We start from the raw sequence: 27,888 nt of genomic DNA, 5'->3' as shown, positions 1-27,888 counted from the left end.
CGGTCAAAAAGCAGCCACACAGTAGTTCCTTCCCAAGGGCTGTACACGCCGCGCCCTCCCACGCAGCCCATAGGAGCCCGTTGGCAGAGCAGAGGGCGGCACCCTGTCTCTGGGGCCCTCTCCGTTCCCTGCTCACTTTGGGCGGAGACTGAGCTATTAGGGGCCCACCTGACACTTTGAAGGAGTGGACCAGCCGCAGGTCACAGCCTGCGTTTCCGACTTTAGTGTGTTGTGGTTTTGAAAGACGACTTTACTGGCCGAAACATCCACAACTCGCTTTATTTCCCACTCCTCTCCCCCCGCACAGAAACATTGCTTCCCAGACGGTGGCCAGGTTGAAGGATGTGGCCCGTCGCGTTTCGTCGTGTATGGACTTCGAGCAACACTGCCGGGACAGATCTGCGTCCTTGGACTTGCTGCTGCGGTTTCAGCGCCTGCTTATCAGTAAACTGTACCCAGGAGAAAGTATCGGTCAGACCTCAGATATTCCTAGTAAGTTGCCTCGTGTGTGTCAGGCTTTCTGACAATGCCTGTTCTGCTCGTGCAGATGTGTGTTTCTTGTCCCGTTGAAATCCAGTTTGTCTGATGAATACTTCTGTCTTAGACTCATCAATGTGTTTTTACCCGGTCTTAACATTACAGTCCTCAGCCATCAGGAATAGCATCCTTTACAGCCAGATGAGTCTGACGGGCGACTTGCCAGACTTACTGTACGTGTCAGTGATGAACTCATGGGGACTGACGTAGTGTGGGAACAGAATGGTGCCCCCGCACATGCGTGTCATGCTGGGAAGCCGGCTGGGTGGAGTGAGTGGGAGGGGTGAGTCACTGCTGGGGCCAGACTGGGTCTCAGGTGTAGCTCTGGTCATTGGCTGGTGGCTGAGGGACGCAGTCTCCTGGGGGCTGCTGCTCGATTGCTCCCCTCCAGAGTTGGGGTGATACTTGAGGGCGCCTGTGAGGGTTGAGATAGGGCGGTATTTGAGTGCCCTGCTCTGTGCATGACACAGGCCCCGTGTGGCTCTCCCTCACCCAGCTTTCTGTCAGTGACGGAGACTCCTGTTGCACTCGTTAGTCTTTTCAGAGGTAGCATATTCTCAACTGACTTTGTTACCTCCTGCAAAGAAGTGGCTCTTGTAGATGCTGGAGAATTTTAGGTTGAGATAAGGGAGGTTCAGGCCTGAAAGAGGTGACTGTCTCAAAGACATGGAGTGACAGGGACTGAAAAGCTGGCAGGAGCCGTGGATGGAGAAAAGTCGGAGCTTTATGAGATTGAAGGCCGCCTTAGTTCATCGGGAATAATCTGCAAGAGTTAAGACTTGGACGTAGAAGCAGTTTTGTATGGAACGTAAGGTTTTAAAACTCAAAGTTATGACGTTAGTATTTATGTCCCAGGGTTTCTGGGTACTGGGTAGGACAGCATCTGAAAATTGCCGTGACCCGATGGCACTGTGTTTCAAATCATGCAGTGTTAAAGGAGCAAGAGTTATTGCAGGTGGAGACACATAGATGATAGCGAAGGAGCGGAGCCAGTCACTTTATTCACAGTGCAACTGTGAATAGCGAACATGACATTTTCTCGCCCCTCCCAGGTCCCGAGCTCATGGGAGTGGGTTCCCTGCTGAAGAAGTACACGGCCCTGCTGTGCACTCACATCGGGGACATTCTGCCCGTGGCCGCCAGCATCGCGTCCGCCAGCTGGCGCCACTTTGCCGAGGTGGCCAGCATCGTGGAAGGGGACTTCACGGGTATGGTTCCTGTCTGCTGCCTGCTCACGTGTTTATTTTCAGAGTGTTGACAGTTACAGTTTGCCATTGCCTGGTAACCTGCTTGCCTTTGCCCCTGGTTTTCTGGTCCCGCTGCCCATTGTCCTTTGTTTCTGTGGGAATGTCACTGCCTATTCTCTTGTTAAGCAACCTGGTACTGGAATTGGACCGCTGTAAATATGATCAGTGACTTAGAGTCATACCCCATTATTGACACTCTGATACTGAGTTCCATGGTAATCGTCTAATTTGATTTCAGCAGCATAAAAATTATTTGCCCTAGTCCTTGCTGGTGTGGCTCAGTGGATTGAGCGCTGGCCTGTGAACCAAAGGGTCACTGGTTTGATTCCCAGTCAGGGAACATGTGGGCTGGGTCCCCAGTAGGGGGCGCACCAGAGGCAACCACACACTGATGTTTCCCTCTCTTTCTCCCTCCCGTCCCCTCTCTAAAAATAAATAAATGATCTTTAAAAAATTAGTTGCCCCTTTCAGGACCTTTGTATATTCCAGTATTGCTTAATATTTTTCAACTTAATTCTCTGACAGTAGATGATGATTATTGAGTGCTTTTTTTTCTGGTAGTAAATTAGTTGTAGACACTTCTTTTTCTGAATGAAAGATTTTAGTTAATACTTCTGTGTTGAAACAGCGATTTTGAAACAGGTTCTTGTAAGTCAAAGGGCTCTGTTTGACACCTATATCTGTTTCTTTCAAAATGAAAGATAAAGTAATCCCATAGAAATATGCTAAGGACAAACATTCCGTATTTTGGGATTTATCAGGGTTTAAACATAGAGCAGGCAGATAAACTGGTTTCCTCCAGGATAAGCGCTTTTATTTAAACCTCAGTGCTTTCTTATGTTTTTCCCTTTTGTCTGTAGGTGTCCTCCTTCCAGAACTCGTCGTTTCCATCGTCCTCCTGCTCAGTAAAAACGCCAGTCTCATGCAGGAGGCGGGCGCCGTCCCCCTGCTGGGCGGCCTCTTGGAGCACCTGGACCGCTTCAACCACCTGGCACCGGGGAAGGAGCGGGACGACCAGGAAGAGTTAGCGTGGCCCGGCATCATGGGTACGGCGTTCACTTATGTGGCTTTTCGGAGCAGGCTCTGCCCTCGTCCAGCCTGGTCCGGCCTCCATCGGGGAGACCCGGTGACCGGGAAGACCTCTTACTTGCCGTTTTCACCTCGTGGAAGAGGGAAGTGGAGATGATGTCAGTCAGGAGACATTTGGGTTGTATTCAAGGAACACTTTTCTGTTAGAAATAGTTGTGATATCTGGAGGCAGATGGTTTCAGAAAGCCCCAGGGAGCCCTTCCCTGGGTGTCTCCAGAAGGTGGTGCCGTGGAGGTGTTGCGGCAGGTGCCGGTTTGGAGGCAGCCGCGCACAGGGGGTGACTTGCTGCACCGCTGTCAGTGTCATCGGACGGCAGTGCCTGTGCAGGCCCGTGGTGGGCCGGGCGCTCCCCGCCCCAGCTGCTGCCTGGGGGGCCCGCCAGTGGGGTGAGACTCTTCTTTTCTTTGTCTTGAGCTTGGATGTTTTGAGTCTCAGTAACCACACTCCCCATGGTTTCAACTTCCTGGACTCATCAAATTAATTGAAGTTGTGGTCCAGCTTTTCATTTTATTACAAGGAGGCCACAACTGTGCATCCTAAAACCCCAAAGTGAACAGGGAAAATTTAGGCCGTCAGATCTGAAATTATTGTGAGTAAACATTTTGATCAGTTGCGCAATTTTTTTAAATGGGAAAAAGTGACCAAACCGAGCTTCACCTTATAATTTTATAGTACTTTCCAATGAATAAATCACCTCTCAAAATTAACAAAAAATAGCCCTTTTATAGGGAAGCTCATGCCATATGTGCCATTCTCCTGCTGTGCAGAAGTAGCAGTCGTCCCAAGGAAGGCAGCCTTAGGCTGTTGGGCGCAGTTTTTACACTTTATAATGTAGCACCGTTTTTAGCACCATTCATATTTTATTTTTAAATATAAAAAATATTTTTATATATTTAAAATATTAAAAATATTTTAAAATATATTTTTATATTTAAAAATATAAAAATTTTTAGCGCTGTCTTATATTTTTAGCACCATTCATTTACTTCTGTGAACTAAATGGGTATTTGTTATTTTATTTTTATACAAAATATGATTGAGGGCATTGAATTTGATCAGCAGTTCCAACTCACTCATTTTAAAACCTATTTTTTGGCCCTGGCCAGTGTGGCTCAGTGGATTGAGCACTGGCCTGAGAACCAAAGGGTTGCTACTTCGATCCCCAGTCAGGGCACAGGCCTGGGTTGTGGGCTAGGACCCCAGTAGGGGGCGTGCGAGAGGCAACCACACAGTGATGTTTCTCTCCCTCTCTTTTTTCCTTTGCCTCTCTCTAAAAATAAATACATAAAATCTTTTAAAAAAAGGACTAAACAATAAAAGTTTCTCCACATCGCAATTGGTCGATGTGTGCTTCTGGCCTCTCATTTCCCCGCCCCCTTAGCCATTTTTCATGACACTCAGTGGGTGTCCTAGAGCTTCCAAAGGCTACCAGTGACTTTTTGGTATATTATTATGCACTCATGGAATTTTAGGGATTTGATATTCATTAACTTTTTTACTTTTTAGCTTTTCTTTTTTTCCTGATACGTACGTTTAGAGGTGTAAATGCCCTCAAACGCACACTCAGCCGTATGTCAGGATTGTTGACCTGTGGTATCATCAGTGTTGTTCCTTTTCATGCATTTTCTAATTTCCACAGTCATTTTTTTCTGGGAATTTTGGGTGACTTATAAATACATTCAAGTATGTAGAGGATTTTTATTTTACTTTGTTGATTTTGTTGCCTATTCTAATTTAACTGCATCGTGGTCCGCACGCATGCTCTGCAACTTTATTTCTTTGAAATTGTTGAGATTTACTCTGTTGCCTGGCCTGGGGTCAGGTTTGCTCATCGTGCTGCCGCCGTGGCGGTGCTTCTGTCTGTTTAAAATCACTCCGTGCCCTTGCTGAACTTTTGCATGACGGGTGGCGTGTTGCTCTTCCGTCGTGGTTGCGGATTTGCCTGTTTCCCCTTGTATTTCTTTCACACAGTTTGTTCTAGTCATTGTACCTGTGGATCAACTGATTGATTGATTGATGATGGTCTCTCTATACACAGAGTCATTTTTTACGGGACAGAACTGTAGAAATAATGAGGAGGTGACCCTCATTCGCAAAGCCGACTTGGAGAACCACAATAAAGATGGGGGCTTCTGGACCGTCATCGACGGGAAAGTGTACGACATAAAGGACTTCCAGGCCCAGTCCCTGACCGGCAGCAGCATTCTCGGTAAGGGCTCGCCTTTACCGCAGGGCTGGGCCCTGCAGCAACACGTGAAACTTTCCCTTTCCTTTATACATATACGCATGTGTTTTAGTTAGCTTTATCGGGGTTACCTCAGATTGTACAATTACGTAAGTTTCAAGGGTGCAGTTCCCTACTGCCTCATCTGTATAGTGTTATGTGTGAACCGCCCAAAGTCTAGTCTCCTTCCTTCCCTCTCCACATGTCCCCTGTTTCTCCCCTTGGAACTGCTCCCTACCCCTCTTCTCCTCTGGTCATCACCATACTGATGTCTCTGTCTGTGAGGTTTTTTATTTTTTGTTTAATCCCTTCCCCTTTCCACCCAGCCGCCAGCTCCCCTCCCCTCTGACAGCTGTCTGTCTGTTTTCTGTATCTGAGTCTGTCTCTTTTGTTCATTAGATTCCACATATAAATGAAATCATAAGGTCTTTATCTGGTTTACTTCACTCAGCCTAATGCTCTCTGGTCCACCCATGCTGTTGCAAAAGTTAAGATTTCCTCCTTTTTTTTTTTTAAACAGACAAGTAGTAGTCCATTATTTCACTCATCTACCGATGGGCAGTTTGGTTGCTTCTAAATCTTGGTTATTGTAAATAACACTATAGTAAAGATAGGGGTGCATATATTCTTTTGAGTTAGTGACTGGGGTTTCTTGGGATACAGTCCCAAAAGTGTAAAGATTGGGTCAGTCATAAAGGCAGTTCCATTTTTAATATTTTGAGGAAACTCCATAGTGGCTCCCACAGTGGCTGCCCAGTCCGCATTCCCACCCACAGTGCACGAGGGTCCCCCTTTCCCCACATCCTCGCCAGCACTTCCTGTTTGTGGATTTATTGATGGTGGCCATTCTGACAGGGGTGAGGTCATATCTCATTGTGGTTTTAATTTGCATTTGCCTGATGATCAGTGATTTTGAGCATCTTTTCACACATCTGTTGGCCATCTGTACATCTTCTGTGGAGGAGTGTTGATTCAGGTCCTTCACTCATTTTTTCGTTGGGTTGGGGTTTGTTTGTTTTTTTTGACTTGAGTTGTACAAGTTCTATATAAACTTTGGATACTAATCCCTTATCAGATGTATCATCGCCAGATATGTTCTCCCACTCACTGCCTTATCTTTTCATTTTGTTGCTGATTTCTTTTGCTGTGCAAAAATATTTTAGTTTGATGTAGTTTATTTGTTTATTTTTTCTTTTATTTCCTTTGCCTGAGAAGATGTATTAGAAAAAATATTGCTATGAGAAATGCCAGAGATTTTTCTGCCTATGTTTTATTCTAGGAATTTTATGGTTTCAAGTCTTATAAGCATTTAAGTTGTTCATCCATTTTGAGTTTATCCTTCTGTGTGGTATAAGGAAGTTGTCTGGTTTCATTTTTTTGTATATATTTGTCCAATTTTCCCAGCACCATTTATTGAAGAGGGTGTTTTTACTCCATTGAAGGGGTATGTTCTTGCCCCTTTTGTTATATGTTAATTGACCATAATGGCATGGATTTATTTCCGAGTTCTCTATTCTGTTCCATTGATCTATGTCTATTTTTATGCCTATTCCACATTGTTTTAATCACCGTGACCTTGTAGCATAGTTTGGTATCAGCTAGTGTGATACTTTCAACTTTGTTTTTCTTTCTCCAGATTGTTGAAGCTATTTGGGGTCTTTTGTGGTTCCATAAACATTTTTGGAATATTTGTTCTAGTTCTGCAAAATACGCCATTGGTGTTTTGATAGGAATTGTGTTGAATCTGTAGATTGTTTTGGGCAGTGTGGACATTTTAATGATGTTAATTCTTCCGATCCATGAACCCGATATAAAAGCTTTCAGATTTTCAGTGATGGGTTTGGTGCTTCTTCTGAGCCTTCACATTTTAAACTCTCTGTGATTTGGGTGTCTTTCCCGTCAGGGAATTCAGCTACATTTGAAGCATTTCTCATTATACATTTTGTGTTCCAACACTCCTTGGAACGTGTTTCAGGCTCTCAGTTGGCCCAGGCTGCCCTGGGAGAGGGTGAGAGGTCACTAACCTTCCGAGTCTACTTCCTGTGACTGTTTCTGTGTGTGGGGGGGATGTGTGGGCGGATTGTGTGGAGTCACGTGTGACTGTTTCTGGGGGGGGGATGTGTGGGCAGATTGTGTGGAGTCACGTCAACTTGTTTGTTTCAGCTCAGTTTGCCGGGGAAGACCCAGTGGTAGCTCTGGAAGCTGCCCTCCAGTTTGAAGACACGCGGGAGTCCATGCACGCCTTCTGCGTGGGCCAGTACCTGGAGGTGAGGCTGTGGGAGGCAAGCGCCCCCTGGTGGGCTGCAGCCCCTCTCTGTGTGTTGATGCTCGGTGGCTTTTACTGGGAACTGTGGAAGCTGGGCCTTGTGTGGGGTGGGGGTGGGGTGGGGGTGTCATTGCGTGGGAAACATGCAGATACTCTAGAGGCCTTTTTATGAGTAAACTTACATTTATAATGTTCAGGTTTATGAGGTAGGTACTGCTCTTAAAACATAACTTTTAAAATTGTTAACTTGAAAGGAATGTAGCCACTCCCACATACAAAAAGAGGTCAACATTTGATATTGATGACTTCATTGTAAGCTTATTTAGAAATCTGGAACGACTCCCCATCTTGAGGTTAACGACCTACCGTATTTTGGGGGGAGAACTATCTAGTGGTATAATTCATTAGACAGAAAGAGGTCCTTTCTACATATTCCTGAGCAGTGGGTTTATATATCAGGACTGGCTTTCCTAGTGTGGATCTAGAGGCAATAAAGTTGATTCAGTGCCACAAAGGCTGGGCTTGAAGCATTTTATTTGCAATTCGTCTTGTGTGTGATGGGCATAGTTTAAGGTTACTTTCATGTGAACCCTGTCTTCTCTGTTTGAATGAATTAGTTTCCCCCACGTGTGGACACAGCTGACTGGCGCGGCCGTACCTGTCCCATGTGGGTTTCTCTTTAGGGTCTTCATGTGACACTTCATGTATTTTCTGAAGTGTCGGATACAGTCACTCTGGAGACTTCTACTTGATCCCTTAGGGCACAGGTGGCAAACCCAAGGCTCCCGGGATAAATCCGGCCTCCACCTTGTTTATCCGGCCCGGCACCTTGTTTCTCCTCGGCAGCAGCACTGAGCTCCTTGCCCCTCGTGAAGGAGCAGTTACGTGTGTACAGTCCTAAAATTGTATTTGGCCCTTTGAAGGCAACCACAAGGCTGATGTGGCCCCCGGTGAAAATGAGTTTGACACCCCTGCCTAAGGCCTGCTCTAGTGAGATCGTTCACTTGCTTCAGCTCCCCCGCCCCCCGGACCTGAGCAGACACCGTCTGTCTCTAGGATATGTGCAGTTTACCACTCCTGTTACTCTACCAGCGGTGTGAGCTCACTGTGACCAGACACAGGAATAGGGGCTCAGAGCACCCGCCTTTTTCCTCCTGGCCGCACGTCTGGTTTATGGATAGATGCTGGTGCTCCTCTGGGTTTTACGTTTTGCATTGACCGTGTGTGTCCTCAGGCTGATGATGAAATCTTTCTTCCCCAGCCTGACCAAGAAGTTGTCACCATTCCAGACCTGGGGAGCCTGTCGTCACCTCTGATAGACACGGAGCGGAACCTGGGCCTGCTCCTCGGATTACACGCCTCCTACCTGGCTATGAGCACGCCGCTGTCTACCGTTGAGGTCGAATGCGCCAGTAAGAAAAATTTTGTTTTCCGCTGACAGATTAGCAGGTTATTTCAGCTGCGCCGTATGGGCCACTGGGATAGGAGAGGAGGAATCGGCGAAGATGCTGATGAGGAGAAGAAGGGTCATGCGACTCAGTAGGTAATTAGAACAGGCTCTGGCGTTCACTTGCTGTCACTGTCTGTGGCAGCAGAGGGAGCCGACACGTGTAGGGGGGTCCTGTGTGTTCTCCCACACTCACCGTCTGACAGGTAGGCCTAGTCCACGCCTGCGCCCCAGAATCCATGTGCTGTGCATCGGCTGCTCTGTAGGGAATCATGTTCTGCTTGAGCATGGTGTTTTCATCACATGCAAATCAAATACAGTTTGGGATGCCAGCCTTTGTAATCATCCACAGTAATTAAATTTCTTTTAAAAGAAATATATATGAAATATATATATTTATTTATTTTTAGAGAGAAGGGAATGGAGGGGGAAAGAGGGAAACATCAATGTGTGGTGTGGCCTCTTGTGCGCCCCCTACTGGGGACCTGTCCCTCAACCTAGGTGTGTGCCCTGACTGGGAATTGAACCAGTGACCCTTTGGTTCACAGGCCTGTGCTCAATCCACTGAGCTACACCAGCCAGGGCCAGTAGTGAAATTACTTATAAGATGGGTTTAAGTTTTTTTCATGTGTTTATGCATTTCTCCATTCGTCCGCCGACCATCCAACAAGCATTATCCAGCAGTTACAGCTGACCCCTGAACTGTGCGGGGCTTAGGGGTGCTTACTACTCACACAACTAGGAGCCTGTGTACAACTTAAGTCAGTCCTCTGTGTATGTGGCTTCCTAATCACCCATGTGTGGGTCAGTGGGAGAACCCTCTGTGTAAGTGGATTTGTGCAATTGAAACCCGTGTTGTTCAAGGATCATCTGTACTGGCGTGTGTCATTGTGCTGGACACTCAGGGTGTCATAGGTGTGCAGTTAGACATACCCCTGCCTGTAGGTGCTTTCTGTGTGCCGATGAGCCAGACATGATAAGCAGGTGAAGATACACAGGGTAGTGGGTCAGTGGAGACATTCATACGTGTTTCTGGGGGCAGAAGGGTTCGTAGCAGCAAACAGATATGACATTAGAGACCAAGCAAACTGGTGTCTCAGCCTTGGGGGCAGAAATGCAGGGCCATGAGCCGTACTGTTGAGTGGAGCAGGGCTTCTGGGCCCAGCAGCCGTGGTGCCCAGCCTGCCAGCCGTCTAGAGCAGAGCTGTACACACGGGGGGCGCCCTGCTGTGTGCCGAGCCCCATGGGGGCCGGTCCACCTGTCTTCCTCCAAGGCCTGTCAGTCTGTGGGAGGAGAGGCTCCTTCTCCATCAGCCAGGAGGGCAGGGCTGGGATGTGTCCGAGTAGAGGGAGGCCTCGCCCTGATGCTGATGGAGACTCGGTATCCGCAAAGGGCAATAGAGGCGCGTGCAGTGGAGCAAGGTACCCACATCGAGTTACATAACCGTCTGTGTACCTGGGTTAGATGCGACCCTCGAGTACAAACGGTGCTGCATTTCACCTGCTGAGTGAAGCACTCAGCTCTTGCTCTCCTTTCCCGTTAGTTATTTCTGAAGAGCCCGTGCAGGCGTTTTTTATGAGTGTTTGCACGTCTGTCCTCTAGAGTGGCTGCAGTCGTCCATCTTCTCGGGAGGCTTGCAGACCAGCCAGATCCACTACAGCTACAATGAGGAGAAAGACGAGGACCACTGCAGTTCCCCCGGGGGCACCCCCGCCAGCAAGTCCCACCTCTGCACCCACAGACGGGCCCTGGGCGACCACTCCCAGGCCTTCCTGCAAGCCCTGGCCGACAATAACATCCAGGATCACAATGTGAAGGTGCATGAGGCCCACCCACCCTTGCCGTCCAGCTGCCCTTGGGACTCTTTCCATTAGCTCAGCAGACTTGGTTTGCGTGCTCCTCAGAGGGTGGGGTTGAAGGCCAGAGGTCGGCCGGGTCACTGTGTCAGCAAAGCTGTAGAAGTGTGGCTGCCCACAGGTGCGTTGGAGGTCGCGGCGCGTAGTTTAGGTCTCCTGACAAAGTGCCTGGTGGCTCTGGAGTCACCTCCCGCTGTCTCTGTCGCAGGACTTCCTGTGCCAAATAGAGAGGTGCTGCAGGCAGTGCCACTTGACCACGCCCATCACGTTCCCGCCCGAGCACCCCGTGGAAGAGGTGGGCCGCCTGCTGCTCTGCTGCCTCCTGAAACATGAAGATTTAGGTATGAAGCTCGGCTTTTTAACAGTCTTGAGAGCTCTGATGTTCGTGGTGTCCCCGGGCACTCCTGCCTGACCCCTTTTCACGGTCTTTTCCAGGACACGTGGCCCTGTCTTTGGTTCACGCCGGCACGCTCGGTATCGAGCAAGTGAAGCACAGAGCGCTGCCCAAGTCCGTGGTGGACGTGTGCAGGGTTGTCTACCAAGCCAAGTGCTCCCTCATTAAGGTGGGTAGGGCCCACGCCTCTTCCTCCTGCGCCGTGCACACGGTCGGCGGTATGACGGTCTTGTCCTGTCTGACTTGGCAGACGCACCAGGAGCAGGGCCGTTCTTACAAGGAGGTCTGCGCGCCAGTCATTGAGCGTTTGAGGTTCCTCTTTAATGAACTGAGACCCGCAGTCTGTAATGACCTCTCCATCATGTCCAAGTTCAAACTGCTGAGCTCCCTGCCCCGCTGGCGGAGGATTGCGCAGAAGATAATTCGAGAGCGAAGGAAAAAGAGAGGTAAGGCGGGAACGGGCGGGAAGTGCGTGCACGGCGCCTGGGATTGGACTGCCGCAGGTTGCTGGCCGCTGTGCGCCTCGCGTGGATCGCACCACGGCTGGAGCACATGCCGTGTGCAGGGAGGGTCATGTCTGCAACCCCTGCCGAATTCCCCAAGACACCAGGTATGGGTGCAACTTTGGGGTCCAGTGTGATTCAGTCGCTAGGACATTGAGGCTGAAAGAGTAACTACTATAAACTTGATTACACTGATGGGGAAAATGCTGCGCTTTTCACCACTTTTCCTGCTCATGAGATGTGAGGGAAGGTTTGGGCTTTCAGTTTATCTTGTCATTCTGGTAAAGAAATGTTTTCCTTTGGAAATACTGAGTTTTCTGATACATGGAGAGTTGTTACAAGAGGAATTAGAAGAATTACTAGGATTTTCAGGAAGCAACTGTGTAGGGATAACAGAAAAGATTTTTTTGCATTAAATAACCAAAATTTGAGTAAAAATACGTAGAATTCAGTCACTAGTAATTATAAACAAGTCTACAGAAACTTCTGGTTAGGTTCCTTGGAGTCACACTGACTTATTCAAAGACCAGCTGATTAAACAACATTAAGGACTGAGTGTGTGATGGAATTGTGAACAGCAATGTTACAAAAGACTAACTTGTTCCAGAAACCATCCCTCACGGATTGTTCCCGAGCAATTTCTAAACCACAGCACTTGCCTGAACCCTACAGATGCCCTGGTCCGGGAGTCGGGGCGGGACACTCCTGAGGTCCCTTCAGACAGAGCCAGGAGTTGGAGCAGCAGCAGGAGCCAGCGTCTCGGCTTCTGGGGACAGTGCTCCCTGCCCAGCTGGTTGTCACCTGCACCGATGATTCCAAGCAAATGCTGTCACATCTCAGTGTGTCTTGTTGTGGGTTCATGTAGTTAATTTTTTGTTGTTTGAAGCTTTTCTATTTAAAAACAAAACAAAACACCAAGTAACACAAGCAGCAATTTGCCAGTAGGGCTCCGTAGGACTCAGGAGAGCTGCCGCGCTCCAGCCTGCTGTCGATTACTGAGAAAGGGTGCGGATCAAAGTGAGCAGAAGGACAGGCACAGGGAGGGGTCCCGCATGGCCTGTGGGCGTCCAGCGTCCCCTCCCAGTGGAATCGCATGACCTGGGCCCAGTTCTCTCAGCAGTGACGTGCGTGTGGCGTGAAGGGCCGTTGGCCAGGGATGCTCACGGGAGCCTTGGGGTCAGGGTGGTTGTTGGGGTTCGACGTGCAGGGCCTGCCGGACCGAGCTCAGTTACTGGGACTCCAGCTCCCAGCGTGGAGGCAGGTACCCCCCCCCCCCAGTCACGCTGTTGGCACAGACTCGCCAGTCAGACTGGTAAACGTGTTCCCAGGCCTGGTGCACACAGAAACGCTCTCCTCAGCCAGACGTGTGCGGGCTCAGGGCCCAGTTCTCGGGAGCTGGCTGGTGGCTGGTGCTGAAGGGCCACTCTCGGGAATTTGCAGGCTTCGAGCCAACCAGCCTGCTGAGTTCGTGTTTCACTGTCCAGGGGTATTACTGTGTTGCTGGTTATTTATATGCTGTGCTGAGAGGAATGAGACTAAAAGCCTTGGAAGGGGCCAAAATACAGAAGTGACAGCACCCGTACCTGGCACATTCAGGAGCAGTTCCCCTCCTTCCAGAGACTAACACAGCAGAAGGCTCCAGACCCCCTCGGCGCTGGCCCAGGGGGGGCTCGCCAGGGGCAGGGGCGGCCTGCTGCTTGCTGTGCCCATGAGCTGGGGCTGCAGTTTGCACTTTAAAGTTTGTTTGTTTGTTTTTTAAATCGGAAGAATCCTATGTTTGACACATGAAAACTGCACAAAGTTTAAGCGGCAGTATTCATAAATAAAGTTAGCTACGTTTAATGTTACCACACCAGAGCTGAATTTGTGCAGTGGACCAATGACCTGCAGAGACTAAAATGTCAGTGTCTGGCCCTTTAAGAACAAGCGGGCTGACCCCTGGGCTGCTTGCTTTGGGGCTTCTCTATGGTGGCCCTCGCTTTCTCTGTCCTGTTCCCGATGTGGGTGGCAGGGTGGCAGAGGACTATTTCTGCATGCTGTGTGAGAATAATTGTGACACTTTTGTAGATACTGAAATATTTGTGTCCTTTACTTTCATGCAAATTCAAATATTTTGTAATTTGAAACTGTATATAAAGAATTGGTTTTTATAATGTGTGATGTTTTTAAACATAGTTCCTAAGAAGCCAGAATCTACTGATGATGAAGAAAAAATTGGAAATGAAGAGAGTGATTTAGAAGAAGCTTGCATTCTGCCTCACAGTCCCGTAAATGTGGACAAAAGACCCATTGCAATCAAATCACCCAAGGTGAGGCGTTGCTGTGATTCTGAGGCTGGCTGCGTGGAAATGTAGCCCACAGCAAAGGGGTCCGCTGGGCCCCTCGCTCTGTCCTTCAGTGCTCGCTGGGCGGAGCCACACCGGCCTCTTCCAGGTCAGGGAACCTTGCAGGGAGGCTGCCTGGTGGTGCCCGGCCAGACTCTCCCCTCGAGGACGGCTCCTTTCACTGTTCGCAGTGCATCGCAGTGCTTTGCTGTGTTACTCCCTCGCCATCAGTTCATTCATTTGTTCATAGCTGTGTCCTTTGCTTCAGGAACTGGCTGGGTCCCCGAAACTGTTAATGGACGTGACCCTTTACCTTTGTATGCCAACTCAGCCCTTCCCGTGCCCCCAAGCAGGGAGCTTTCAACTTCATTTATGAGTGCATTTATGACTTACTTATCTTTACTCTAAGTTAGTTCCTAAGTTTAAAATATTTTTCCAACTTAAACCCATGGTCATTTACATTGCATTTTTCGAGGAACTGTTTGGGGCTCCCAGCGGGTGACATCAGCAGGACGGACTGGTGGTGACATGGTGTTCCTCTCTCAGGATAAGTGGCAGCCGCTGCTGAGCACGGTGACGGGCGTCCACAGGTACAAGTGGCTGAAGCAGAGTGTCCAGGGTCTCTCCCCGCAGTCGGCGCTGCTCGGTACGATTGCCGAGTTCGCCCTGAAAGAAGAGCCGGTGGATGTGGAGAAAATGAGAAAGTGCCTCCTGAAACAGGTAAAGGCTCCTGCCGAGAGCGTTCTGCGCGGCTTCACGCCGCAGTGCATGCGGCCCTGAACTGCGTGTTGATGTTGCAGCTGGAGAGAGCGGAGGTTCGCCTGGAAGGGATCGACACCATCCTCAAGCTGGCGGCCAAAACCTTCCTGCTGCCCTCCGTGCAGTACGCCATGTTCTGTGGGTGGCAGCGGCTTATCCCGGAGGGGGTTGACATTGGGTAAAGCTTCCTAATGTTGTAGATGTTTTGTTACTGTGTCTGTGTTCTGTTTGTTGAATTTGTCAGGGTGCCATCGGTTCATAAAATTCCATAGGTTTCGCCCTGACCAGTTGGTCGGGTGCTGTCCTGCAAAGCGAAAGGTCGCAGGTGTGATTCCAGGTCAGGGCCAATGCCGGGGTTGTGGGCCGGTCCCTGATGGGGTGGGTGCAAGAGGCAACCAGTCAGTGTTTCTCTCACTCATTGGCATTTTCCTCTCCCTCTCTTTCTCCCTCCTTTCCCCTCTAAGAATAAATAAGTAAAATTAAAACAAATTACATAGGTTTCAGGTGTCTGGTTCTATAATTTATCATCTGTATATTGCATTGTGTGCTCAGCACCCCAGGTCAAGTCTCCTTCCACTAACAACCCTCCCCCTCCCCCTCCGCCTTTTCCTACCTCCCCCAACCCCCTCTTTTCCTCTGGTCATCACCATGCCGTTCTCCGTGTCTGTGAGGTTTGTTTTCTGCTTAATCCCTTTTTCTTTTTCACCCAGCCTCCAACCCGCCTTCCTTCTGACAGCTGTCAGTCTGTCCTCTGCATCTATGAGTCTGTCTCTGTTTTGTTAGTTTTTTTGTTCATTAGATCTCCTAATTAAGGAAAGCGGTGGCAACAACGTATCGTTCTGCTGAGACTGAACATTTGGCAGGGGCCTGCGTGACATCCCCCGTCTTTCTTTGAAAGGGAGCCCCTTACAGATTGTCTAAAGGATGTTGATTTGATCCCACCTTTTAACCGGATGCTGCTGGAGGTGACGTTTGGCAAGCTGTACACTTGGGCCGTCCAGAACATTCGGAACATTCTGATGGATGCCAACACCAAATTTAAAGAGCTCGGTGAGTTGTAAGAAAATCTCGTGGTTAACAGGCTGTATTAAAACTGCCATTGAAGTAACATCAGTGGTCCCAGTGGCATTGTTTTATGGTTGGACTCCTCACTGCGTGTTGTGCAAACTCCCAAATGCCCACTCTGGCTCTTGGGAAGACTTTGATACCTTTGTCCATTGGAGCGGCCGTCAGAGCTGCTGTCAGCTTTCTCAGATTCTAAATCAACCCTTCAAAATTTGGCAGATGACACAATCTTGCGGTGTCCCAATAGAAAGCTCTGACATCTTAATGTTTTACGAGTATCACTCACCACTGTACACCTTAAAATGTGTATCCGGTATCAGTGCTTGCTTGGCTGGTAAGTCGAGCATTTACAGAGAAATGCCAGGACTGCCTCTGTGGAAGAGAAGTGGACGCTGCCAGATGTGCAGTGCCAGGCGTCAGCCACCCAGCTGGGTGGAGGGGGCGGTGGTGAGTTCGTAGTAGGCAGACGACACAGCACGCGGCTGTGCGTGGTGTGATGGTGGTGGGATAACGGCAGAGCGACATGGGGCTCCCCGATGCCCACACTCTGTGGAACCCTCTGAGAGACAGATGCGGTTTTAAAAAGTCGCGCATGCCTTCTGCGTCAAGTACATTCCTATCTCCACGCAGGGATCCAGCCTGTCCCCCTGCAGACCATCACCAACGAGAACCCCGCGGGACCGAGCCTGGGCACCACCCCGCAGGCCCGCTTCCTCCTGGTGATGCTCAGCATGCTGACCCTGCAGCACGGCGCGCACAACCTCAACCTCCTGCTCAACTCCGGCATGCTCGCCCTGGCGCAGACCGCGCTGCGGCTCATTGGTGGGTGCACCGCGCGGCTTCCTTGGTGAAGATGTCACGGTTTTGCCTTGCTCTCTCGCTGTCATTTATTTTATTGTGGGCGAGATACACGTTACATAAAACTGACCATGTTAACTGCTTTACGTTTATAAAATTCAGGGGCAGTAAGTGCACCCACAAAGTTGTACGGGCTTTCCCACTACCTGGTGCTGGCACTGTTCATCACCCCACATCAGACCCACTTGCATTTAGCAGTGACTCCTGGTTTCCCACTCCTTTGGCTGTTGGCAACAGCAGACCGTCTTTGCCTGGTTTGGATGTCTCGCGTGAATGGAATCGTGCGGTTTCAGCCTTTCATTTATGACTTACTTTGTTTAGCAGGTATCAGTGCTACAGGCTAAAAAGGATTTCATTGAATGAATACATTACATTTCATTTATCCATTTGTTCATCGGTGGCCATTTGGCTGGTGTCTGCATTTGGCCGCTGTGAACAGTGCTGCCGGGAACATTTGTCTCGGGTCTTTTGTTGGACACCCGGAGTGAACTGGTTTCTCATTGTGGTGGGATTTACATTTCACTAGTGAGAAATGACCCTGAGTCTCTTTACCCATGCCCGCTGGCCATTTATATCTTCGTTGGAGAAATAAATGTCTGTTCAAAGCCTTTTCCCGTTTTTAGATTCGGTGGTTTGTCTCCGTGTTGTTGACTTGCAAGAGTCCTTTAAACATTCTGGATATTACATTGTTATCAATGACATGATTTGGAAATATTTTCTTCCACTTGGTGAGGTGTGTTTTACTTGGTATACTGAAGTTTTAAATTTTGATAAAATCCAAAAATTTATCTCTTTTGTTGGTTGTTCCTGCTTTTGACATTGGGCCCAAGAAATTGTTACAAAATTCACGGTCATGAAGATTAGCCACTATCTTTTCTTTTTTAAACTTAATATTTTTAGTTGTTATATTGAAGTCTTTGGTACTTTTTTTTGGTAATTTTTAAAACATGGTGTGAGGCAAGTGTTCACTTTATTTTGTTTTTAATTTTTACTTTTAAATATTTTATTTATTTTTAGAGAGAGGGGGAGGGAGGGAGAAAGAGAGGGAGAGAAACATCAGTGTGTGGTTGCCTGTTACATGCCCCTGTACTGGGGACCTGGCCCGTAGCCCAGGCATGTGCCCTGACTGGGAATCGAACCAGTGACCCCTTGCTTCACAGGCTGGCATTCAATCCACTGAACCACACGAGCCAGGGCAATTTTTTTAATCTTAAGATTTTTTTCAAGTATTTGGGGCCCTTACGTTTCCATATGAGTTTCAGGGCTGGCTTTTCCACATCTGCAGAATAGGCCAGTGGTGTTTTCTACGGTTTCTGCTGAATCTGTAGATTGTGCTGGCTAGTGTTGCCCTCTAATGAGATTAAGCCTTTCATTCCATGAACTAGGGGTGGCTCGGTGTTTATACAGGTCCTTCTTCCATTTCTTTGAGCAGCATTTTTATTGTGATTGGGGTGATGCTGGTCTCATGGAGTGCGTTGGTAAGTGTCGCCAGAACACAGCTGGGAGGTGTTCTATTTGGGTAAACTTAGGTAATTGGCATTCATTCTTTAAAAAAAATTAATTTACTTTTTATTTTTAATTTTAATTGTTGTTCAATTATAGTTTTCAGTCTTATACTCCCATCCCAGCCCACCCCCACTCAGTGCCTCCCACCTCCCTCCCATTTCCATCCCCCCCCCCCGAGTTTTTGTCCATGTGTCCCTTTATACTTGTTCCTGCAAACCCTTCCCCTTTCCCCTTCCCCTGAAATTCCCTCCCGTCTCCCCTCTGTTCACTGTCACCCTGTTCTCTGTTGCAGTGTTTTTGGTTATATTTCGCTTGCTTGTTTGTTTTGTTGTTTAGGTTCACGTTAAAGGTGAGATCATACAGTTTGTCTTTCACAGCCTGGCTTATTTCACTTAGCATAATGCTTTCCAGTTCCATCCATGCTGTCGAAAAGGGCAGGAGGTCCGTCTTTCTTTCCGCTGCATAGAATTCCATGGTGTAAATGTACCCTAGTTTTTTGATCCATTCATTTACTGATGGACACTTAGGTGGCTTCCAGCACTTGGCTATTGGCATTAATTCTGTAACTGTTTGGTAAGTCAGCAGTTGAGCCGTCTGGTCCTTGTTTTTTCTTAGTTGGGAGGTTTTTGGATTACTGCTGCAATTCTTTACTTGTTACGTAGGTCGCTGCATGTTTTCTGTTTCTTCTTGAGTCAATTTACATAATTCGTGTTTTTAGGAATTTATCCATTTTATCTAGGTTTGAGAATTTGTCAGCATACAGTTGCTCACAGTAGTCTCTTACAGTCCTTGTTATTTCTGTAGGATCGGCAGTGTTGCCACTTGGATTTCCGGTTTTAATTATTTGCATCCTCTCTTTTTTCTTAATGTGCCTAAAAGATTCAGTGTTGTTGGTATTTTTAAAAAACTCCAACTTGGAGCCCTGGGTGGTATACCTCAGTGGATTGAGTGCGGGCCTGCGAATCAAAGGATCACGGTTCAATTCCCAGTCAGGGCACATGTCTGGGTTGCAGGCCAGTTCCCAGCAGGGGATGCACAAGAGGTAACCATACATTGATATTTCTCTCCCTTTCCTTTCCCCTCTAAAGATAAATAAATAAAATCTTTTAAAAAAATTCCAACTTTGATTTTGCTGATTCTCTTTTTTTCCTATTGTCTACTTATCTCTGCTTTAGTCTTTGTTATTTCCTTCCTTTTGCTAACTTCTGGTTTACTTTGTTCTTATTTTCTAGTTCATCCAGGTGCAGAGTTAAGTTATTTATTTGAGGTTGTTCTTCATTTAAAAAAATATTTAATGTATTTGTTTTTAAGAGAGAGGAAGGGCATGATAAGAGAAGGAGAGAAACATCAATGTGTGGTTGCCTCTCGTGCACCCCGTACCGGGGACCTGGCCCGCAGCCCAGGCATGTGCCCTGACTGGGAATCGAACAGGCCACCCTTTGCTTCGCGGACTGGCACTCAATCCACTGAGCCCACACCAGCCAGGGTGAAATTCCCCCTCTTTTTATGTCGTCTCCCTTTTTCCCAATGCTCTCGAGTTTAAAGTCCAGCCTCTCAGCTGGCTGCCGAAAGCCTGGGGGGGCTGTGTCCCAGGAATTCATGCCTGTGTCTGTGCTGCCCCTGACCAGGTGGTTTCCCTTTCATATATTTTGTAGTCGTTTTATGTGTATATGTCCAGTTACAGCAGCCACAAAATAGTAAGCCACTGAAGAAAAGATCCCCTTTTTTTCTAACTGCAAATGCAATGTATTCCCAGCCTCCACAGTGCATCTTGCATCTCCAGGGTTAACGAACGTGACAGCAACCAAGGTGGGATCCTGGCGGGAATGCAGCCCCTGCCCTCCGAGGCCTGACCACCAGCCTGGAAGAAAGACTTTTCCCCCTGCTGGAGGAGAGAATAAAGATAAAGGAGTTTCAGGCCCGTGTGTCCCCCTCACTTCAGTCAGCAAGGCCACGAGTGGCCCGGGCATCCAGCAAGCTGCCTCTGGGGTTGGACTTGTCCTCAGTCCTGATAAGCGTCCCTTCCCACTGACACTCAGCTCCCATTGTGTACTGAGGACGATTCTGTACCCCCCAGGGACCAGCGTGTCCTCATGCTCCCCCTCCCTTTCTTCTTCCTTTTAACAGTGAAGGCTGTTCTTTCCAGAGAGTTCCACTACTGCCATTCCTGTATCAGGGTCCTTGAGACCTCCCTCAGGTTCGGTGACAGACTAGGAGGGCTCCCAGGACCCGCACACAGTCACACTCAGAACCACGACTCACTCAGCGAGAGGACACGGGCGAACTCGGCCGAGGGAAAGGGCTCCAGGTGGGGCCTGGGGACACCAGGCACCGGCCTGTCCCAGCGGGGCCCCACGGGACGCACCAGCTGGGACAGCTCCTGGGAGGTGACGGCTGCCCGGGACGCTCCGCAGGGCCCAGAGCCAAGGGCGTCCATAGGGCTGGTCACTTTGGCACCTCTGCCTGGACAGACCCCGGCTCCAGACCCCAGAGGGGGGCAGGTCTCAGCTGAGACCACGTCGTTAGGGCCAGCAGTTCAGCGCAGCGAGGCCTCCTGTCACTCAGGGAGCAGGGTGGGGGCTCCCTCCCGAAGTCCAGGTTCCCAGAGGCCGGCGGAGGGACCACCGAGCCCACAGGACTTTCTGAGGCCGCAGCCTCGGGCCGGCCGTGTGCGCTCTTCTCTGTGCAGCGCCGTAATTAATTTCTCATCGTTAGACATTTAGGTGGTTATCTTTTGTTTCTTCTAATAAAAATGTGATGAGCATTTTTCTGACTTAATTATTTTGCCTTTATGTCTTTTATATCTTCTGATACATTGATGAAAAATAGCCCATACACTGTAGGTCCTTTAACATTGTTATTTTCTTGTGCTTATTCATTTCAAGACTGTGGGGGTGAGGAAATTGTGAGTTCTTACGGCTGCTATTTTTGATGTGCTCACAGGCCCTAGTTGTGACAATGTTGAAGAAGACATGAGCGCGTCTGCCCGAGGCGCTTCGGCGACTGTCCTGGAAGAGACGAGGAAGGAGACGGCGCCGGCGCAGCTCCCAGTCTCCGGGCCAGAGCTGGCCGCCATGATGAAGATCGGCACCCGCGTCATGCGGGGCGTGGACTGGAAGTGGGGCGATCAGGTACTCGGGGCGGACGCAGCAGCCCGCAGCTGTCCGCTGCCCCGCCCTGACTTGCTCTCTCCCAGTGAGTGGAGTTTAGAGCAAATACCCCCCTGAACTAGGGACGTGTGAGGTCACCAGGTGACACAGTGCTTGCTTCCTGATGGCAGGTGCACAGAGTCAAAACGAGAGAGTAGCAGCGTCCTGCGCCCCGCGTAGGTCGGGCCTGTGGGGAGTGGTGGCTGTTTTCAGGGAAATTCCTGGTGGGGGCTCAGATTGAGGTGCAGCCAGAACAGGGGCGGCAGGAGGAGCAGGCAAGTGTGACTGTTGTCTCAGTTGGCGTGTCCTGAGCGCTCTTGTTGCCGCCTCTGCGCGCCCGGGTGAGCAGCCCCTCAGTGCCCCGGCCCAGCAGCCTCAGGCGGCGGCCGCTGTTCTGTTTCTCACTGTAGCACATGGTGCCCGATGTCGGGGCGGTCTCCCAGGTGGGAGGTCGGGGCTGGTGGCTGCATCATAACCGCTGTCACAGCCAAGGACAGTGCTCTCCTTCCTACGCTGTGGGAGCATCTGTGTCACGGCCAGGCTTTCTCAGCCCCACCGGGAAGCCAGGCCTGAGTTGCACCAGAAATCCGTGTATCCTGGAGCGGACGGGTAGCCCCGGTAGAAACAGCTTTCACTCAGAAATGAGAGATGGGGGCAGGGGGAACCGAACAGTGCGAGGAGACACAGGTGCTGGTTCCAGGTTTCCAGGCCACAAAGCCCCGTGAGGGACTGGGGGGCCGAGGAGCAGGTACCAGGACGGCCGGGCAGCCTTGTCTCTGCAGGGGCCCCGTGAGGGACTGAGCTGAGATGACAGGTCTGCCCCGCACCCCCGGGAAAGGAGCGGGAGGCAGGCGTGTGGTGCTGTTCCGTGCGCGTGTTGCAGACACGGGGCCTGTGCAGTGACGAGGCCGCTCTCCCAGGCCCTGTCTGCGGGACGGGAAAGGCGCACACCCACAGAGCTGACCTTGGTTTTGGCCTCTGCAGGACGGGCCTCCCCCTGGCCTGGGCCGTGTGATTGGTGAGCTGGGGGAGGACGGCTGGATCAGGGTCCAGTGGGACACGGGCAGCACCAACTCCTACAGGATGGGGAAAGAGGGCAAGTACGACCTCAAGCTGGCGGAGCTGCCGGCCTCCACCCAGGCCTCGGCAGAGGACTCGGACACAGAGGACGATTCAGGTGGGTGCCTGGGGGCTCTTGGGTCCAGGGCAGCCCAGCCCCACTTGCCGAGTTCGTGTGGCTAGCCTGTTCATCTGGGCTAGGGTACAGGGTCGGGACCCAGCTGCGGACGGTGCTCTGTGGCTTTGGGCTTGCCCCCAGAGTGCAGGTCAAGTGAGCCCCAGGTGGCTGTGACTCGGGCACAGCTGGCTCTGGGCACTGGTGACTGAACTGGACAGGCCTCTCCTGCTCCCTCAGAGAGAGTGCGGTGGGGAGGCGGGGCCTGGCCCTGCTTGGAGTGCAGTCAGAACCTGGGCTTGGTCAGCCTCTTCCTTTCACCTGTCCTCCGAGGTCCTTCACTCAGAATGCTGCTCATTAATACTAATGGCCTTGAGACAGGAAGAGATGAGAATTTGGAGTGACCCAGAAAGTTAAGTCCTATCTAAGGAAATGCACGGTTTTCAGAGGAGTACTTCCTGGCATTTTTCTAGATATGCCCCAAAGACCCTGGGATGTGTGAATGAAGTGTCCCCTGGCTGGTCTTGGTGGGACGGTCCAGGCGGCCGGCCCTGATTTGTGGGGCTCAGGTGTGGGCCGTATGAGCAGCGAGGTCAGGCTTCCGAAGCAAGTTCTCTGGTGAGGAGGGGGAAGCTAAGAGGCTGAGCGCAGCAGAGCAGGGGCAGCACGGCGGTGGGGAAGGCTGGGCCCTGCGAGTGGACCCGTGGGCAGCGAGCCTGTCGGGTGTAAACAGGAGACGCCTGCTCTGTGGGCTGTCAGCAGTGGCGCCTGCGCAGCCCTGTGGGCCTGCCTCTCGGGTCAGCACGGGTCTGCTCCCACTGCATCTGCCTGCACGGTGTCCAGGCCAGCTGCTCCTCGTCCTCCCAGCTCTCTGCCCCAGGGCTTCATCTGGGGAAGTGGGAGCCTGCATGGGCTTGGCTAAGTGACAGAAAGGGGGCCTGGCTGCCATGTGCCCCCTTGTCTGAAAGTCAGGGGCCTGGACAGGTGAGCCTGCGATACCCTGTCCTTGGAGACTTCGTCTTTGTTCAGGGCGTGGCCAGCTCATCAGCAGCCAAGCTTTGACCTTTGTTAAGTTGTCTCCTCCAGGGAGTGGGTCCTAGGAATCGTTTCAGTGCTTCTGACTTGTGTGCTGCGATTGTTTTTAAAATTTAAGAAACTTGTTTTCTTTGAGGATGGTGAGCACAGAGATGGTTAAGGTGGGCATTCAGCACACCTGGAATTGCACCTTTGTTGTAAAGAGCTACTTCCCTTTCCACAGTAAAAAAAGAAGATTCGGATGTTAAGTCCCTTAAATTACACTCAGGGATGCCTGCCAGTTCTACTTGGAAGTAGAGGTTCTGATTTTTTTTTCTAGAAGCTGAGCAAACTGATGGGAATATGCACCCCACGGCCATGCTGCTGACCAGCACCGTGAACTTGCTGCAGACTCTGTGTCTCTCTGCGGGCGTCCACGCCGATGTCATGCAGAGCGAGGCCACCAAGACTCTGTGTGGGCTGCTGCGGACACTGGTGGAGAGTGGGACGGTGGACAAGACCTGTACGCGGTGGGGTCTGTGGGCGCACTGAGTCAGGGCTGGGCGGCGGTTGCGTTGTGTGTGTATGCGTGCACGCATGAGCGTGCTAGGGCACTGTTACAGTCACCACACACTTGTTACCTGGTTCAGTCTGCTCGGACTGCCACGCTAAAGCACCGTGAACAGGTGGCTGACACAGCGCAAAGGTGCTGCCTCCCGTTTTGGGGGCCGCAAGTCCAAGATACAGTGTCAGCCAGCTGGGCCGGTTCCCTCCGGGGCCACCAGGGCCTCTGTCCCAGGCCCCCATCCTCCCTGCAGTGGTCTGTCCGCCCTCGCAGACGTCTCTGCCGTGCACGTATCTGCCCGCGTCTTCGAGGGGTGCTCCCTTCAGGGAGCGTCTGTCTCCACGCCGCCCCTTTCGTAAGGACGTCAGGTCCCTTGCATCAGGTCCTCTCCTCTGTGTGACCACGTTGTAACTTAATGGGTCACAGTTTCTGTGACTATTTCTGAGTGAGGCCACATTCTGAGGGACACGGACGCCACCCCCATGTCTCTGTGTGCCCTTTTCTGTCTCTTAGAAGGACTTCCGGTGCATTTATGGTCATCCAGGACCTTCATTACAGCCGCATGGAGTTTGTTTCCAAATGGGGTCACGTACTGAGGTCCTGGGTGAACACGGATTTGGGGGCATGCAGTTCAGCCCCCTGCAGTGTGTGAGTGTGTGAGGGCTTGGGAAGAATCAGTTCAGAAGTGGGGAGTGAGTATGTGTGTACAGGCATGTGTTTGAGTGCATGTATGAGTACATAGGTGTGAGAGTGCTTGTGAGTATGTGTGAGTTCGGAGTGAATGAGAGACTGCGTGCGAGAGGGAGTGAGACAGCGTGCAAGCACGGGCGTGTGAGATGAGAATGTGTCTGCAGCTGGGTGTGCTTGACTGTTGATGAGTGTGTGCTTGTGGGGGGCGAGTGGACGTGTGAAGGTTGGTGCGTATGTGAGTGTTTGTGCACGAGAGTGGGTGCGTGTGACAGTGGTGCAGGAATGAGCCTGTGCCCCTTTAAGCTGGCAGAGCCCTGGGGGCGGGGCCCTGCAGGGGAGGGCGCGGCCCAGACGCAGTCGGAGGGGGCGCGGACTGGAGGGGACGCAGGCCCGTCGGGTCTCATCAGAGTTCAGCTGAATCAAGCTCTTCTGTTAACACAGACTTCCTATGTTTGATTTGGCCATTCAGGGTTAAGTAGAAGCAGCATTTTGGGAGATATTTAAAACACTGAATATTAAAAAAGATGTAACAGGTGCACTCCCACAAATTGTGCTATTGAATTGTGAATCATTTTTCTATGACCTGGAAACAGGACGTATAGTTCCCAACTACTGTGAGTTATTACATGTCCTTTAAAGGTTTCAGAAATCTAAGATGTTCCTTGAAACAACCCAGAAGTCTTCCCCCGCTTTTCTGTCTCACTTTGAATGCATGAGCTTGCCATACATTTGCCAGGCAGCTTATTCACTGAAAGAAGTAGCAGGTGAACTGGACATCGCGGTCGGGCGGGGTGGCTCTCGGGAGAGCGTGTCAGCAGGCTGTGTCGCCCGCAGCGTCCCCGAGCAGGCTGGTGAGCCGGGAGCAGCACCGCGGCTGGTGCTCGCTGGGCTTCGTGCGCAGCATCGCGCTCACTCCGCACATGTGTGCCGCGCTCAGCTCCCCGCCGTGGATCGCCCTGCTCATGCGGGTCGTCGAGGGACACGCGCCCTTCACGGCTGCCTCGCTGCAGCGCCAGGTAACGTGCGGCCCAGCTCCTCCCGCTGGGCGCCACTTCAGGGACTGTGGGGACCGCTCAGAGGAGTGGCATGAAGATGCCAGCAGTGCCGGTTCTCGAAATTAGGTGGCTGGGTTCAGCTATCAGTGCAGAAAGGAACTCGAACCCACACAAAGCAGATTTTTAAAAACTTGGAGATGTAATTGGGTTTATTGAGTGATTCAGAAATGGACAGCATCCGCCTAGCAGCTAGGGGGCGCTCTCCAACGCTGGTTTTGCAGAAGCAAGGGGCCTAGGTCCTCGACGGGCTTTTCTGTGAGGGGTGGAATCTCATCTGCTTCCCAGGAGGTGTAGAGTGAAGGTCTTAAAAATCAAACCAAGAGGAATTTTTTTTAAAAGATTTTATTTAGTTACTTTTAGAGAGAGAGGAAGGGAAGGATTAAGAAAGGGAGTGAAACATCAATGTGTGGTTGCCTCTTGCACCTGCTCCTGGGGACCTGGCCTGTAACCTAGGCATGTGCCCTGACTGGGGATCGAACCGGTGACTCTTTGGTTTGCAGGCCTGTTCAATCCACTGAGCTATACCAGCCAGGGCTATTTTTTAATTGAATAAGTACATGTATCTATAAAGTAGCTCATTTTTTTTAACCCCTGATCATCTATGCCATCAATTGACTTGGGTGCAATTTAGCTGTCAAATAATGAACATCAGAATTCTCACACGATTAATTCCATTACAGGAACAGAGAAGAAAGAGAAAATAAAATTCTTGTCCCCTCACGTGTCATTCCCTGGTTTTCCTTAACGGCGGCCATTTCCACTCTCCCGTGCAGATCTTAGCGCTGCATCTCCTGCAGGCAGTGCTGCCGTCGTGGGACAAGGCCGAACGGGCCAAGGACATGAAGGGCCTGGTGGAGAAGCTCTTCGGGTTCCTGGGCAGCCTGCTCACCACCTGCTCCTCAGACGTCCCGTTCCTCAGAGGTGGGCCGCTCGCCTCTCTCGAGTCCCGGCCGGCGGGGTGAGCGGGCGCCGCCTAGCTCCTTGTCTGTTCCCACAGAGTCCACCCTGCGGAGGCGGAGGGCCCGGCCTCAGGCCTCGCTGACCGCCACCCACAGCAGCACCCTGGCGGAGGAGGCGGTGGCCCTGCTGCGCACGCTGCACTCGCTGGGCCAGTGGAACGGCCTCATCAACAAGTACATCAACTCGCAGCTGCAGTCCGTCACCCGCAGCTGCGGCGCCAAGCTGGCCGATGGGGTGGGTTGTTCGCGTCCACTCGCTGGCCTCTGCAGAATGTTACCTTAACTTACAGATTATCTTTTTAAATGCTGCGTGTTTTCTCCAGAGATACATTTTAAAGTATGTGTTACTGGCAATAATTATTGAAGACATGAGTATAAAAGTGAACCTGGCCTGTCTGTAAAGGGTCCGGACGTGGGCAGCTCCCTGGCTCCCGTCCTCACCCGCGCTGTCTGTCCGCCCCAGGCCCTGCTGGAGGACTGCCCCCTGGACTCCGAGAGCCCTGAGGTGGGCGGTCTCATGGCCGTCCTGGCTGTCATCGGGGGCATCGACGGCCGCCTGCGACTGGGGGGCCAGGTCACGCACGAGGAGTTTGGGGAAGGCACCGTGACGCGCATCACCCCGAAGGGCAGGATCACCGTGCAGTTCTCCGACATGCGGGCGTGCCGCGTCTGCCCGCTGAGCCAGCTGAAGCCGGTAGGCGACCTGTGCTTGGTTCCTGGGCGATCAGGCAAAGGGATTTCTCACCGGAACTGGGCTCTCACGTCAGTGCCGCGGCTGCCGTGGTGCCCGTCTGTTCTCTGGAGGCTTCCAGCCACGGGAAAGCTGCCTGCCTTCTCCCTGGTTTGCATTATGCGCCCTGGAGGGGTAGGGCCTGGCTCACAGGGTTATGAAGATGAGCATTTCAGCTTCGTTTTAGCCTCAAGAGATGGGAGGGGGCATCAGCAGCTTAGCAGGCATCGGGAGCCTCTACGTAATTTTAAAATGGCAGTCGAAGTTTATTTTTTGTTGAGTAGTTCAACTTTTTAAAAAGCCTAAAAAGAGTTCCTTTAAAACAATGTAGAGCCTGGGCTGGTGTGTCTCAGTGGATTGAGCACTGGCCCGTGAACCGAAGGGTCCTCAGTTCAATTCCCAGTCAGGGCACATGCTGGGTTGCAGGCCAGGTCCCCAGTAGGGGGCGCAGAAGCGGCAACCACACACTGATGTTT

General features: G+C 51.0%; 1 protein-coding gene across 1 annotated transcript in view; it reads left to right on the top strand.

Annotated features, from left to right (window-relative positions):
* HERC2 (HECT and RLD domain containing E3 ubiquitin protein ligase 2) overlaps positions 1-27,888 on the top strand; it is a 185,452-nt gene that overhangs the window by 77,347 nt on the left and 80,217 nt on the right. The window contains exons 21-42 of the mRNA XM_053658983.1: positions 308-492; positions 1,590-1,745; positions 2,645-2,830; positions 4,912-5,082; positions 7,261-7,364; positions 8,625-8,775; positions 10,414-10,628; positions 10,876-11,008; positions 11,103-11,230; positions 11,312-11,507; positions 13,740-13,873; positions 14,435-14,608; positions 14,689-14,825; positions 15,546-15,697; positions 16,343-16,534; positions 21,020-21,207; positions 22,210-22,402; positions 23,754-23,936; positions 25,503-25,684; positions 26,497-26,644; positions 26,721-26,917; positions 27,146-27,376. Coding sequence (XP_053514958.1) covers positions 308-492; positions 1,590-1,745; positions 2,645-2,830; positions 4,912-5,082; positions 7,261-7,364; positions 8,625-8,775; positions 10,414-10,628; positions 10,876-11,008; positions 11,103-11,230; positions 11,312-11,507; positions 13,740-13,873; positions 14,435-14,608; positions 14,689-14,825; positions 15,546-15,697; positions 16,343-16,534; positions 21,020-21,207; positions 22,210-22,402; positions 23,754-23,936; positions 25,503-25,684; positions 26,497-26,644; positions 26,721-26,917; positions 27,146-27,376 — 3,736 coding nt within the window. The remainder of the gene's footprint in view (positions 1-307; positions 493-1,589; positions 1,746-2,644; positions 2,831-4,911; positions 5,083-7,260; positions 7,365-8,624; positions 8,776-10,413; positions 10,629-10,875; positions 11,009-11,102; positions 11,231-11,311; positions 11,508-13,739; positions 13,874-14,434; positions 14,609-14,688; positions 14,826-15,545; positions 15,698-16,342; positions 16,535-21,019; positions 21,208-22,209; positions 22,403-23,753; positions 23,937-25,502; positions 25,685-26,496; positions 26,645-26,720; positions 26,918-27,145; positions 27,377-27,888) is intronic.

The sequence above is a fragment of the Artibeus jamaicensis genome, unplaced genomic scaffold, assembly GCF_021234435.1.
Source record: "Artibeus jamaicensis isolate MK-2021 breed Jamaican fruit bat unplaced genomic scaffold, CSHL_Jam_final scaffold_612, whole genome shotgun sequence".
In the NCBI taxonomy this organism is placed as follows: domain Eukaryota; kingdom Metazoa; phylum Chordata; class Mammalia; order Chiroptera; family Phyllostomidae; genus Artibeus; species Artibeus jamaicensis.
This window is presented reverse-complemented; position numbering and strand designations above follow the sequence as displayed.